Consider the following 15,735-nt stretch of genomic DNA (forward strand, 5'->3'; position numbering starts at 1 on the left):
GAACACTAATTATAGTCAAAGCATGAGGGTGAAGTTCTAATAGGAGAAGCGAACTCAACCAATTTATCGATTCAACAGTTGAAACAAAGAAACAGTCGGTTCATTAAATTTTCACTCTTTTCTGATTTTTAAGTTTCAAGAGGTGAAAAGAATGTCTAATTTCGGATAAACCCAGTTTAACCAACCAATCTATAATTTGTAAAAGATTGGATCCTCTTTTTAAACTGAAATAGAGAGGTATAATGGAGCATCTTTGTGTCTAAAGTAGAGAAACATCTCATAGTGGGGAATATATTTTGACTCCTTCCCAAATTCAATCTTAGCAGCAACAATCTTCACCTTTTGAATCTGGGTCCCAGAACTACCACTATTGGCACATCAGAGTCAACTTCAATGTAAAAGCTGGAAATCTTACTCAAATTCAATCTTAGCCATCCGATTGTTGAACTGGGAATCTGATCACGATCACGATCACGATCACTTTGGAGTGCGAGGGCTGCCCGGGGTTTAATCAAAAGAAGAGCAATTCGAAGAAGAGTGGAATCGTTCTTATTCCAGCGGGTGGTCGCCTGGTAGCCTGGTAGGGTTTGCAGAAGTAACCGAGTGGAGAGGAGGCATAAGAGAGGAAGAGAGACACATCCCCGAGGTCCGAATCAATTTCTTCTTCTCCACCATCATATCTCAAACCCGCCATGGGAAGAGGAAAATTCAAGGGCAAGCCCACTGGCCGTAGGCACTTCTCTACCCCGGAAGACATGCGTAAGCACTGCCACCGTTGTCCTTCCCACAATTGTCTCTTTTCTATTACCCCTTTACCGAACTTCTTCTTCTTATTATAATCTTTTTGCTAGGTCTCTTATATTCTTGAACTACGTCCGGGAAAGTTCTGGGTTGTATTACGGTAGTTCTTGTATTCTACATGGGCTGCTTATTCTACTTCCATCGAATCACGCTTGTTGGTTTTCTAGAAAAAAAAAAGGGGAAAAAAAGGAAGAATTTCTCTTGTTAGCAGCTGTTCTATAGCTCCCACAACATTCGTAAGGAAGTAAAAATGTTGGACCTATTACTAAAAAGGAAGAAATTCTATCTATTTGTCGAAGTTAAAAAAAGTCGGCTTTTTTGTTCTATATTTGTGTAGATATCTCAGTGATTGTCAATATGGCTTATTGTATCTCCCCAGGAAAGAATAAAAAGAATCTCATTCATCAGGGCGCTCCACCTAATAGTGCACTCTGTATACTTTGTTTGATTTCCTTGCTCAGATGCTCTGAGAATTAGAGTGATTCACAGTATTATATATATTTAATTTCATCTTCATGCTGTTTACTACAACACCTTCCAATTTACGAGGGAAGATCCTGATTCCACATTCTTGTTTCTGAATGGATGCAGTTGCTGGTACCTCTTCTCGTCCTCGCTCCTTTAGTAGACAGGTAAATTACTTCTGGATAGGGGAAAGATTGTTATTTTGCTTAAGAAATGTGCACTCCTGATTGCACCTTTGTTCTGTAAATCTGTGAAAGGAATTGTGGTGCCAATAGCTTCTGTTTTGGATGTTATAAACTTCAATGCTATACTATGAGTAGCTCAAGTAGACATTGTTGAGAAAAAAATAAATCAGATCTACACGCTATAGTGGTATGATAAGGTGGGAAGATAGCCACAAAGGCTTATAGATGTAAACCAACCTGCTTGAACTGTGGAAAAGCTAGGTTTTACCACTCACATCCGAAATCTGCAATAAGCCATGTCATATTGTGTATGATACCAGAATACAAGACTTTTTTTTTTTTTTTGTTGAGTCAGAATACAAGACTTATCATGCATTTATATGTGTCCTGGTGTTTAAGCTACTCGAATTGACACATTATGGCCCATATTTATGCTGAGGAATAGCAGAATGAGTTGGTTATTTTCAAGCATTGAATTGTAAGTCGAACTGGTAGTCACATGATTTGATCCATTTGTAATCAATGTGAACACCTACTATAGATGCCTGAGATCCTTCAGGAACATGTGAGATCTGATCAAATACCTTACATTTAGAAACCCCTGACGGGGCCATTCGAAAGCCTCCATCCTCAGTGGATCTCTTTATTCATCCCCTAAATGGTTGGATCTTTATGAATTTAATCCCATAGTCCACCTTTTTTATCGGTGATCATCAATGAATGGTCCACAGAATGTTATGAGATGTAGAGAATAGACCAAATGGGTTATTCTTGACAAAGATGATAGAGAGATTATAGAATTGGAAAAAAAGGACAAAAGAAAAAAGTTAAGGCTGATATTTCCAAAAGGTATATATTTGTTACTTTGTTTTATTTCTATTACCTTACTTTTTTTTTTCCATTACTTAGGTACTAACTTTCTCTGATACTGCCAGGAAGAACCTGTAAAAGAAGAAGAGGAAGAATCAGAAGAAGGATCTGAAGAGGAGTCTGAAGATGAAAGTGAGGTTAGTGTAACTCCATTCATTTTAGCTACATCTCCAGATCCCTTTATACATCTTCTTTTTGGCACTATTTGATTCTCAAGTTGAATTTTTTTTTTATGATTATTCATGTGCTTTTCATTTTTAATTGAATGATATCAGAAAAAGAAAGGTATCCAGGGTCTCATCGAGGTTCAAAATCCTAATTTGGTAAAGCCCAAGAATGTGAAAGCCAGAAATGTTGATGTAAGTTACTATACCTTCCTAAGTTATTAATGATGTATGTAATCACCTTAAACTGTAGATTTTATTCGTGAATATAAGGCCAATGATTTGAACCTTTCTGTTTTCTCCAACTTCAAAAAATACCAAAAATATTGCCAAAACAGGATTCCTTTGTATTGGATAAACTTGAAATGCTGAAAAATGTATATTGTTTGCATTTATCATTGTTGATACAGACATGATTATGTTGCCTTGTGCAACTTTATGATCACAGAAAATTGACTTGACTTGCTCAGCTGATTATTGACCATTATTCTCTTAAATATGGCTTCATCTTGGTGATAAGTTTACAGTTAGTTGCTTCTTCCTTCAAATTTTATATGTATAGAGTGGGCCAAATTTTGTTCTTCATTTTGGTTCATTGTTCTGTTGGGTTCTATAACTTGGATTTATGTTTTATAAGGTGCTTAACTGCATAAGAATTGTCATTTTTATGGTTTGCTTTTAGATAGACATGCTCTGCTTGTATTATCTGAAGGTTTGAGTGAATGTAGATACTAATATCTTTTTTTTAACTATTAGTTCAGTTCTAGCACATGCAAGGCATCATATTATTTGGTGTATGATTCCGGTCTCTCAGGTTAAGAATCAGCTTTGCACATAATAATGGTGTACAACTCTTGTCTCCTCTTTGTTTACCTAGTTCCACATAGGAGTGGTGTGCAACTCCATCTCCTCTCTGTTGACCTATCACTGACATTTGCTTATTATCTTAACTCATTATTTCAGTATTTCTTATTTGGTTTGCTTGGTGTATATTTTGGTCCAGCAACTGAAGGGAATATTTGTCTGTGTTCATGATTTTTATCCTTTTAAACATTATGTTTAATTCAGTAATTCTGTTATGTTGAATAATGGCATTGCTACAATGCAGACAGAGAGGACAACGGAGCTCTCAAGGCGTGAAAGGTTTGTAAATGATCCAGATGACCTATTCAAAGCTTTGTTACATATACCTTTGATTTTTTTACTTGTTGTTGTGTTCTGAGGCATTTTATTGCATAGATTACTTTATCTAAAGTAATTAAAGAACGATTGCTTCACCAATCTGAAAGAGTTCTGAGTGGCTATGTTTTGCATGTTCTATTTTGCTTAACTCATTTTATCATCTTAAATGTCAATGTGTAGCTTATATTATATCTTGTCTTGAAATGAGCAAATTGTTTTTTTGCTATATTAGTTTTGTACATAGATCATGTGCTCAAGCATGTTTTTTTGTCAGCATTCCACAATAACATCTTTGCTTTCTAGATTGGCTCCAGCACTCAACCAACTCCTTGATTGATTTTCTTGCTAAATAGGAGGTGTCCCTTCAATCCCTCATTGTAAGGGTACCGGGTCCTAAATTTTATTTCCACTGCCTTTGGGCTTTTAAAATTTTTGCCTTCTCAAAAAGAAAAAGGATCTTCTCCTTTTGAAAAATGATGTTCTAAATGATTTTTATTTACTCTTTTCCCTAGTGATAATTTGTAAGTAACTATGAAACTCCATTCTAAAAACAAAAGTCATTCAGAAACTTATATGGTAGATCAAATAATTTGATATGGGAGCATATGCACAGTTAGGAGCATATTTTTTGTTACTTCTTTCTATTCTATATATTTTTCTGATTTTTCTCATAGATCATTAGAAGGTTCTGTTTGCTTATTTGGTTTTAAATCCATCAACTGGGCCTTCTCAAGTTCTGCATAGCCGGTATTCCCAATTATGCCCTATCTTTCATGTCTTGCCCTATTGCAATTTGTAAGATTATGGATAGGCTAAAAAGGCATTTCCTATGGAGAGGATCGAGCGATGCATTCAAGTACCATCTGGTTAGCTGGGATGAAGTATGCATGCAAAGAATATGGGTGGCCTGGGAATCCGGAAAACCAGAGAAATGAATCAAGTTTTGTTGCTGAAATGGCTATGGAAATTTAATACTCACTCCTCAAATCTCTGGAAGGAAATAGTTCTCACAAAGGTGGGTGGGGACCCTCACTGGTGGATGTTTGGTGGGAATCGTAGAGCCCTCTCCCCAATATGGAGGGCATTATATCTTCTGCTTCCTAAATTCCATTCGGCTAGCAGATTCTATGCAGGCAATGGTAGCTCGCTCATGTTTTGGGATGATTTGTGGATTGGGCAAGAACCCCTGCAGGTTGCATTCAGGAGTCTTTATCTTCTCACCACTCGTAGAGAGATATCAGTAGCAGAAGCTTTTGAGGGGGGGGGGGGAGGGGATATGAATCTACATCCTAGAAGCGGTCTCTTGGATAGTGGGGCTCTGGAGGCCAGTCGATTGATGGACCTTGTTGCTTCATTTAAAATTCGTCCATTGGAGGCTGATAAGCTCATTTGGTGGCCAGACAAAAAGGGCTCCTTCACGGTCTCATCAGCATATGGCTTTTTAAACAGCGGTAACTCGACTTGGAGGGTGAATGAAATCAAATTTGTATGGCATTTATGTGCCCCTCCAAAGGTAAAGTTCTTCATGTGGAGTGCCTATCAAGGTAAAATTCTCTCGGCAGCCGTATTGAGAAGAAGAGGTCATCCCTCAGTGGATCCCATATGTCCACTCTGCAACTCTGAAAATGAAACTACTAGCCATATTTTTCTCCATTGTAGCTTTTCTTGGAAGGTGTGGATCAGCATTCTTGGAAAGTTTGGTTTTCAGTTCTGCATGGCGGCTGATCTGCTTTCGTTCAGTAAATCTCTCATGGGTACCCCTATGCCGAGTCTTGGAAAGATGATGCTCTCTGCATGTGCTAGTTTTATCCCGTGGTTTTCAGTTTTGATGTTAAAAGTGAATCTTTAGATCGAGTTGCGGACAGAGTGGTTGGGCAAATATCAACTTGGCTATTGACCAAGAAAGCTTTCTCTCCTTATTTGGGTTCCTCCATTCGTGAAAATTGAAGAAACTTGGCATTGATGCATATTGGGAAAAAGCCTCCAGTTATGAAAGAATGGTCTCCTCCTGATCCTGGTTTCCTAAAGTTAAAATTTTGACGGTTCATCTCTTGGCAACCCTGGTATTTCTGGTTTCGGAGGAGTTATTTCAAGTCATTCCGGTAATCAGCTCTTCATTTATACCGGACCCCTTTGTATATAGACTCTACGTCTGCTGAATTGCATGGTCTCCTCTCCGGTCTTCGTATCTTCAGAGATAAATGTAGGGGACCTCTCCACATTGAAGGTGACTCCAAAGTGGTGATAGGTTGGTGTGAGAACGCATCTTCTCCTCCATGGAGGCATTGAGATACATTTAAAGAAATTTTAGATATTACCTCAATTATTCCTTGTATTTGATCTCACATTCCGAGATCCGCAAATTCGGCGGCTGATGTGCTTGCCAGGCAGGGAGCTACCCTACAATCACTGGTTGTAAGGGATGTGCTCCCTCAAATTTTGTAATTCTCTTTCGTTTTATAAATACATCTTCTTCTTCAAAAAAAAAAAAAAATCCATCAACTGGGCCTTAGGAAAGCCTTTTTCCCTTGTAGCCATCTTTTGCACTTTATCAATGTGGTCAACGACATTGTTTATGTCTTAATGTCACTTGCAATCATACTTCTAGATCAGCTAATAACATCACAGAATCACTTGCTAGATCTGTCTTCTCCCAGCAATGTCTCATTGTGGGAGATGGCCTTCCATTAGATTAGTTTTTTTGTTTCTTTTTGGTTTTTTTTCGTTGTTCTCTTTTTTATTGTATTTTTTCTATATGCTTGGATGTTTTATAGGGTCCTCTCGTCTTAGAATGCAATTTTCCCCTATTTAGTGCTCGTGTACCTCTTGCCTCTTCTTGCAATCTCATTCTGATTTTGTTAAAAAAAAGAAAAGAAATTGGTAATATATGAACTGATGGTGGAATCCTCTCGTAATATCTTTTTTGGTGTTATCAGTTTTTCTTTGGGTTATTTATTCTTTCCAAATTATTTGCATTTAAATCTTCTGTCTTGAGGTTTTGTTGTTATCAATTATGTCATGCTTGTTCCTTTGCCAAGGACATTTCTGTTTTTGAAGTTAGCAGTTTTCTGTTTTGAGTTCTTTTCACATTTTTTTCTTCAGAGAGGAACTAGAGAAACAAAGAGCTCATGAAAGATACATGAGGCTGCAGGAGCAAGGTAAAACAGATCAGGCAAAAAAAGATTTGGGTAAGTTACTCAGTTATCTTATAGTCTGTATTCCTTGTTTTCTTTTTGCTTTTATTGTGTAGCTTTTTGGGTTTTGGGTTTACTGTTTTGTGCTTAGATGGTTCCTTCTTCTAGCCTAAAATGTAATGAATTGCTATAAGTGTTTTCTGTGTTTAGCCTCACTTAAACATGCTTCAGTTCTAAAAACTAAAAAACTGATATAATGAGTCGTTTATAGTAATTGATGCAGCACCATCCTAATGTGGTAGATCTAGCTGAAGAATATCGAAGGACTAGCTAAGAAAATCCTAATGTGGCAAAATCTCTCATTTTTATGAAAGAAGAGGTAAGAAAGAGACTCAATTTAAAGAGACTTGAATATCCTATTTTGGACTCAAGCTCCAAGATAAAATGTCCTAAATTAGAAAGTCTCTCTAAGTTGTAATTTCCTATTCCAAACTTGCTGAAATTAGAAGTTTTATTGGATAGTCAGTGTTCTTTTTGCTGGATTTTGGGGTTTGTATGAGGTGGCGACTACATTAACAGTTCGAGAACTTTATTGGTGGTTGAAGGTTTGGAAGAGTGCTGGTTATACCACTTCTCAATAAATTTTACCTTTTCGATAGCATAAAAAACATTCATGATAGCTGGGAGGATACAGAATTCCTGTATATATGGTGTTCTATGCCACTAACATATCTTGCCATTAGATACTTTTAACTTTCTCTAACTCTTAACTGTAGCAATTAACTCATGACATTCTTTGGTATATTCATAAATAGAATGATTATGTTGGGTGTGTTTGTTAAACCTATCAACTTTTCCTCGTCGATAAGTGAAAGGCAAAAACTCCTCACTCATAAAACTGTTTCATGTGTTCCCATGTCCTAACTTCTTCTTGGGAAATTCCATTTTGGTGTATAGTGAGGGCTTGCCATCAAGCAACAGTTCATTCCCTTAATCTGTTTGCAATCATGAAAACTTCCGACCTTTGGCCAAAATTTCTTAATTTTGAACATATTGTCAGTGACATATGTCCAATTCAGATAATCATTGGCTTCTTGTCCATCGTTGAATTCAGGAATCTTCACTCTAGAACCAGTATCCCATTTGGTTTTTGGAGTATATGGGGACTCCTTTTATGCAAAATTATTGTCATGACTTTTCTCATAAAACAACTTGGATGTGAGCCCTTCATTGGTGATGGGTGGCTTGGATAAAGTGGCTGAGGGGTTACTCATTCCTTGGATTTATCTCCAACTTGAGAACTCCCAGCTCTGTGAAGCTTTTGAAATTGTTGAAAGATTAAGTCAAACTTGCTGGCCAATTTCGCTCGTAACCCCTCTTGGGCTTTTTGGAACTCTTCTTGGGTGATTGTGGTTTGACTTGCCTCCATGTTTTCAGTACAAGAATGAAATCAACAATTTCATAGACTTGTACGAAGGATTCCTTGAATCTGACTCAAAACACAAATTATAGTTCTGATATCAATTGATGCAGCATTTTGGTTTAGATCCAATGAATAACAAAGTTGAATATTTCCTTTAGAGTATGCATAACTTAGATTTCAGTAACATTTAAGTAAACTACAACCTGAGTACAAGTTTGTAGATTTTAAGAAAAATAGCAAACATAGAAAATAAAATCAAAAAAATAAGTTTATCCAAAGAGGGCAAAAACCAGAACTTTATTCAATAGCAAAAGTGTAATTTCTGAATCATTTAAAAAAAAAAATGTAATTTTTGTCTTACATATGAGAGGCTTTTATAGGCTTACAGATGAACAGTTTGGAGGGTGTTTTCTCAATATCCATTTGATTTGCTGAAATTCTGAAACTAGACTATTTACCAACACACTCCTTCCTTGCTGCTCATGATTGGCTCTTCCACTTTCACACCCATGAGGAAAAAGATGTTACCATCAAACTCTCCCTCACCCCTGGTGTGAACCCCAGAAAAATCAATGAATGGACACCCTCTGCCCCCAACCATATCATCGGATAATGGGATCAATATTTTGGGACTGTCGGCTGAGCTTTGACACGACTAAATCTTTGTCCAAATTGCCGAGGTTTTTGGTAAACCGGTGGTTCTTGATGACACCACTCCCCTGAGGACTTTTCTTGATTTTGCAAGACTGTTCATCATACCGCTAAAGCCTGGCCCATCCACACCCTTCTCAAAATCTTTGTCCAAATCATCTTTCATGACCTCTCCCCTTAGAGATATCTGGTCACAGTCCATTGCAAGCAGGGAGGACGATGAGTCCACTCGGCCACAAATGACTCACCCAGCGACTGTGAGCAGTGGCCAAATGATTCGACTGCCACTCTCTCACCATGCCAGAACGTTTCAAATTCAAATTTCAACCCTTCAAATCCTCCACCTGAACTGATCCTATCCTGATAGCCTGGTCTCCATATCCTGAATTCCCTTATGAAACCTATGATCCGAAAAGCCTCTGCCCAGAAAGTGCTTTTCATGTCATGACCCCTTACCATGACCCTCATCCCAATGCTGCACCTGGTCAAACGACCTTTCAACCTGATGGCCTGCAAACCAGCAGCGGTTAGTCAACCGACAGTGACCGATCAACACCCCAAAACAGCCCCTCCCCCCTCACCCAATCAAACCCGTCAAGGCATCACTCTCCAAACAAACCCACATTTCTAGTGAAGCCTCTCTAAGCACCTGGCACAAAAATTATCACATTTCAGCTAAGAGCACTTCTCCCCCCACCACCACAACAGAGCCCCTGCTGCACATCCCTCCTGCAGCCGTGCAGCCCTCTTCCACCAACCTTTGCTCCCCATTTTTGGAATGTCCCTTCCTCCGCCATCTCCCTCTTCCCAACACCATCCAACTGACCAGCTCTCATACACAGAATAGATGCTCCCATCACAAACAGAGAACGAAACCTGTTTCAGATTCCTGACCTCCTCCCAGAAAATACCTCCCATCCCCTTTTGGCCACCTATCAAAGATAAGGAAAAGCCCAAACCAGAAGACTTCTTGAGGGCGAATCAAGTAGCCCTTCTCTGATCCAGAAACCGGTCAAATTCCCTTCCCTCCTCCATGGGAAAACTCTCAAAAGCTTGTGGCCAAGCTGCAATCTGAACGTCCTAAGTATGATGATGAGACATGGACACATGATGTGATTAGCAGAGGTTATGGGAGCCATTTATCAGGGGCAGCTCCCTGGAATAAAGCAAAATTCGGGAGTCCAGAAAGCAAATAAGAAATTATTATTATCTCTTGGAATATTCATGGAATTGGCTCCCCACTTGAAAGTGAGCGACTATCTGAAATCTCTTTGCTTCCTGTAAGGCTTCTACTGTCTTTATTCAAGAAACCAAGGTTCAATGCATGGATGATCAGATGGCCCATGACCTGTGGAATTGTTCATCGCTCGCATGGACTGCTGTTAATTTAATTGTCATTCTAGTGGGAATCTTGCTTTCTGGAATTCTAGCGATATTGATGTTCTTGACGATTGCACGAAATCTTACTCTATTAGTTTGAAAATTCACAACCGATGCATGAGCAGCATCTAGGATCTTTTTGGTGTTTGTGGTCCCACCTGGTACAAAGACCGAAGCAGCTCTAGGGTGAATTGTCCTCTCTATCTCAATGATGGCTGCTGGCACGGCTCATTACCAGTAACTTTAGTGCAATTCGGTACAGCAATGACAAATCCGCCTCCTACAATGGCTTTAGTTCTTCAATGAGGAATTTTGCTGATTTCATTAGTAGGTGCAAACAGGAAGAAATCAATCTATTGGGGAAGAACTACACTTGGACAAACGGCCAGAAACAACGACCTGTCCTTTCAAAACTTGACTGTTTCCTCGTGAATGGAGATTGGCTTCATCTCTATCATCAAGCTATTGGAAGGATTCTCAACCACGTCTGCTAGGATCACTGGCCTATCCTCCTTGACACCAAGATTGGACAATGGGACCCCAAATCTTTTAGATTTGAGAACTCTTGGCTTCAACAGGATGACTTTGATAATTTTATCTCTGGCCAATGGTCATGCCTTGCCGACATGGGTGCAGTGGGATGGCGTCTTCCTCAAAAACTTAAATTACTGAAATCTCACCTCAAATCTTGGGCAACCGTTCGACATGCCACTGCCACCTCTGAGAATGCCTCTCTCCTTGCCAAAATCTTTGATCTTGATGAAATATAAGAACAATGACCGCTCTCGACCATTGAATTCCAAGATCGAGTCTCGCTACAATCTCAATTCCAAACCTTCTTTCACAGAGAAGGAATTTAATGGAAGTAGCATGCTACATTTAAATGGCTTTTGGAGGGTGACACTAACTCCAAATTCTTCCACGCGATTGCATCGGCAAAGCGTAGGGTCAACTGAATCACTTCATTATGCCTTAATGATGAAGTTACTTCAGATAGGTCCTCTATTTCAATGCTTTTTTTTTTTTTATGTCTTTACAAGGAGGAATGTTCTACTTGCTCCAAACTTCAACACATTCACCTTTCAAAAATTCCTGCCCCGGTTGTTACTCTATTCGAATTTCCTTTCTCTACCAAAGAAGTTGAGAGAGCCACCCTTGGTATGGCTGCTCACTGTGTTCTTGGCCTCAACAGATTCAATGGTGAATTCTACAAGCGATGTTGGGCTGTTATTAAGGAAGATATTCTTGCCATGGTCCCATCATTCTACCATCGTGGAATCATGTTCAAGAGCATGGGAGCCTCCTTTATTGTGCTAGTTCCAAAGAATGAGATAGTTGAGCACCCAAGGACTTCTAGCCTATATGCCTCATTTCCAACACATGTAAAATCATTGCCCATCTTCTTGTGCACCAGTTGAAGGCTGCTTTGCCCATGGTCATTCATTATGGACAATGTGCTTTTATAAAAGGTCGAGCCATTCCCGACTCAGCCATGGCCATCCATGAAGTCAATCAAGAGGTCCGAATGCCTGTGTTTTGCTCTTAAGCTGGACTTGGAAAAAGCTTTTGATCGGGTTAATAGGACCCTCTTTGATGACCTTCTTGGCAGAATAGATTTTGGGGGTAGGTGGAAATTTTGTATTTGTAGCTGCATCTCCTTGCCCTCCTATTCTCTCTTGCTAAATGGCATGGGTTTTGGATACTTTGGCAGCTCTTGAGGTATCCACTAGGGGACCCAGTCTCTCCCTTCTTTAACATCATCGTTGAGTATCTCTTGTCCTTCATATATTCAGGCAAAGAATTTTGTTGGCTGAGGCCTGTTTACCCTCAATCGGAGTTCGACATTTCTCTCTTTGATGACACTATCTTCTTTGGCATGGGCACGTTGGAGCAGGTCAAACAACTCGAAGCCCTCCTTGGCCACTTTGAGTTAACTTCTTTCTAGAAAGTTAATTGGAAGAAGACCATGATCATTGGATACCATATCGAGAATGAGTTGATAAACAACATGGCTTCCTATCTGGGTTGCAAAATCACCTAGCTGCCAATTACTTATTTGAGCTTCTCACTTTTTGACTGTCGGCCTCACGAGCATCTTTGGGATCCAATGATTGAAAAGCTTGAAAGACGCCTGACCACTTGGAGAGGTCATCTTTTGTCAAAGGCCGGTCGTCTCACCCTTTCAAACTCTTGCATTACCGGAATCCCCAATTACTTCCTCTCCTTTTTGCCTTGCCCTGTTGCTGTCTTCCAACAAATTGAAGCCCTCAAAGCATCATTTTCTTTGGAGAGGCTCAAGTGAGGCCTTCAAGTATCACTTAGTGAACTAGAATGAGGTATGCTGTCCCAAAGATCGAGGTGGCTTGGGCATATGGCTTACAAATGACATGAACTAGGCCTTCCTCAAAGGTTCTTTTTTTGAAAGGTTCTAGAAATTCAACTTCTCCCCAATGTCATTTTGGAGACTGATGGTCGTGGCCTAGCTGAATTCAACTGATCCATGGTGGACTTCTTGTGGTCGGCGACAAAATCTCCCCCCCTTGTAGCGATCTTTCTATTGTCTCCTCCACATGTTGGAGAATGGAATCTGGTTCTATGCTGGGAACGGTGCAACATTAAGCTTCTGGTATGATTGGTGGAGTGACAATGGTCCTTTTCTGCAATTCTTATGCTTTGCTACTTCAAATAAGTATAGGACACAACATTTTTGTTGCTGAATTGGTGGACTCCAAATGCTAGCTGGAATTTCAATTTCTGGCGTGGGTTGTCTGATGATGAAGCTCAACTTGTGTCTAGACTCATTGTGGAGCTTGAGCCAACCAGATTTCGTAAAAAAGCTCATGATAAAATTATCTACAGACACGAGGACATCGGCCAATTCTGCCTACAAGCTTGTTAGGTTGACTCTTCTCTCTCCCCCCCCCCCCCCATGAAGTCGCTATAGCATGGAGCCTTTCAGCACCTTTGAAAGTCAAGATTTTTGGTGCCCCATTCTCAATAAGATTATGATAGCCGACAACCTTAGAAAGCGTTGCAATAGCGCTCCTTGCAATCGCTACCCCTTTTGCAATGCAGACGTTGAAATGCTTTCCCACCTCCTCCACTGCCCCTTCACCTGGAAGGTTTGGGACTGCACAATCACTCAGACGAGCCTTCAATTTTGCCTCCCTAGCAATCTTCTTGCACTAGTAAGCTCATATTGGGTACCTCTATCCCAAAATTGGGGAAGATTTTGCTCTTGGCATGTCTCGGCCACATTCCTTGGGTCCCCTAGAAGGAGAGAAATAATGGAAGGTTTAATTGTAAAGTCAATAGTGCCAAGGATGTTCCAGCATCATTGTTGGCCAGGTCTCCTCTTGGCTTCACACCAGAAATGAATTTGCTAGCCTGAAAGGTGCCCTTCTTTGTACTAACTGGTGCGTGTTGGCTAGCATGTCTGCTTCCACCTGTCTTCCCGCTACTCTGGCTTAGAAGCCACCTTGCGTAAGCACCCTCAAGCTTAATTTTGAGGGCAGTGCTCGTGGAAAATCACAGTGGAGAAACTATCTTCTCCTATGCTGGGCCTGTGGGCATTGTAGATTCTACCACTACGGAGGTGAATGCTTTTCATCTTGGGTTGAAGATTTTTAAAGATAGACTTCAGGGGAAGCTATTGATTGAGGGAGACTCTAAAGTGGTCATAAATTAGTGCTCTAATTCAGCCACTCCCCCTTGGCGGCATTGGCCAATTACTTCTTCTATTACAGATATTGTATCTTCCATTTCTTGCACTTAGAATCACATTCCTAGGCCAGCCAATTCTATGGCTGATAGACTAGCTAAATTTGGAACCTCCTAGCAATCTCTCATTGTTTGGGACGGCTCCCTTTCCTTGTAATTTTGTTCATTTGAGCCTTTTAATATAACTTAGCACTATTTCAAAATAAAATAAAATATGTAGAGCCTCCTTGGAGGCATTGATAATCATATCATGAAGTCATGGACATAGCTTCAGATTTTTGTTGTCTTTGGAACAATGGTATGAGATCGTCCAATCATTTGGCTGATTCTCTTACTAAGTAGGGGACACCTCTATAATCCCTCATTTTCAGGGCTCCCCTCTTGTTCTCATGCCTCTTGGTTTTATTTCACCTTCCTTGAAAAGAAAAAAAAAACACCTGCAGGCCAAGATTGCAAACAGCTAAGAAGGGGGGCTTCTAACAGAGTGAGTGTTTTAGAGAGCTAGGGATATGAATCCAATCTGGAACATGATTTAAGGCTAGGTCTTGAATCTCATGAATGATATCCCATTGCCATTCTATTTGTCATTGGGCCTTTGGCTGTTTTTCTTGAATAATATTTTTAAAAAAGAAAAAAATTAAAATCGGAGCTGTTTAGAAAGTGCTCTTAATTCTTTATGTATAGGGACAGTGAAGAAGGAGATGGTTGAATGTCTCGCCAAAGGAACTTACAAGTGCTGTAATTAATTTTCTTACCTCCCTCCTAAGCTTATGAAGGGCACTTCAATCAAAGAAGAGAAACTTTGGAGTGGCTGAAAACCAAAAAAAAATTGGTGCATTTGGTTATGTGGGAGGATGTGAGCAAAACCAAAAAATATCGGTGGTTCAAGCGCTCAATTTGACATCTCAGTGATGCCATCTCTGGTCCTTTTGTCCAAGAGAGGCTACTGAAGTAATCTTGCAGCCGTCTTGGGAATACCTACACCCTAATTATTTTTATTTATTTATTATTGTACTCTATTTTATTTTATGCAGACAACGATCTATGGGTGAAAGAGTAGGTTATAGCAATCTTGCGTTTACATCTTATAAAAGTGACTGTTGGGCCTGCAAAGACTTTCCCATGTGCTCAAAACTTCTGTCCTTCTGTCATCAGATTGTGCCATCAATGAATCCTTCATTAACAGTCTTATTTCTCTTGTTAGAACGCCTATCTTTGATACGACAACAAAGAGCTGATGCTGCAAAGAAACGAGAAGAAGAGAAAGCTGGTAAGCCCCTCCGTGCAGTTCTTCAATTTTGGTTCCTGTTCGTTTTTCTTATTTTGCAGATACAGAAACTAAAAAGTGTTTTCTCTCAGCCAAAGAGCAGAAGAAGGCTGAAGCTCGCAAGTGATTGGTGCCCAGGGAAATTTCTCGTGTGTTCATTTGGTAGTAAGAAGTATACGCTTCATAGACTGTGTAATCATTTAATTTTCATTTCAAAGGGAGGTTGTCAAGGATGCATGATAAGTAATGGTTACTCGCTCTGTTCTTGTTTCTGATAACAAACGGTGCAATTGAAAATTTATAGTTTGGGTTTAGGGTGTTTCTGTGTATTAGTTTGCCGGACAAGTTATGCATCGCCTACTTCTTGCCTTTACCTGGTTCCTTTTGCTTAGGTCCAACCTATAAAATTTATAATACGCAGCAGGAGCAAAGCCTTGTGAAGAGCTTCCACTTCCTACAGGACATTGGACTTATCAACGCTGATGAGAGCATA

At 39.8% G+C, this 15,735-nt stretch overlaps 1 protein-coding gene across 1 annotated transcript; it reads left to right on the plus strand.

Moving 5' to 3' along the window:
- Positions 1-534: 534 nt before the first annotated feature.
- On the plus strand, positions 535-15,556 carry LOC137961020 (uncharacterized). The gene is made up of 8 exons (XM_068808336.1): positions 535-759; positions 1,393-1,433; positions 2,387-2,458; positions 2,597-2,680; positions 3,594-3,628; positions 6,770-6,855; positions 15,180-15,245; positions 15,335-15,556. Exons 1-8 carry the CDS (start codon positions 693-695, stop codon positions 15,367-15,369), a joined length of 486 nt encoding a protein of 161 aa, XP_068664437.1. The 5' UTR covers positions 535-692; the 3' UTR covers positions 15,370-15,556.
- Positions 15,557-15,735: the final 179 nt, after the last annotated feature.

This window comes from Aristolochia californica, unplaced genomic scaffold (assembly GCF_029961685.1).
Source record: "Aristolochia californica isolate CCGP_79_NKW_82.1479 unplaced genomic scaffold, dmAriCali1.0.hap1 SCAF_1, whole genome shotgun sequence".
NCBI classification, from domain to species: Eukaryota; Viridiplantae; Streptophyta; class Magnoliopsida; order Piperales; family Aristolochiaceae; genus Aristolochia; species Aristolochia californica.

Coding starts and splice junctions, on each gene's coding strand:
- LOC137961020 (XM_068808336.1), top strand. CDS start 693: ATGGGAAGAGGAAAATTCAAGGGCAAGCCCACTGGCCGTAGGCACTTC. Junction 6,856..15,179: donor TCAGGCAAAAAAAGATTTGG/GTAAGTTACTCA, acceptor TTCTCTTGTTAG/AACGCCTATCTTTGATACGA. Junction 15,246..15,334: donor ACGAGAAGAAGAGAAAGCTG/GTAAGCCCCTCC, acceptor GTTTTCTCTCAG/CCAAAGAGCAGAAGAAGGCT.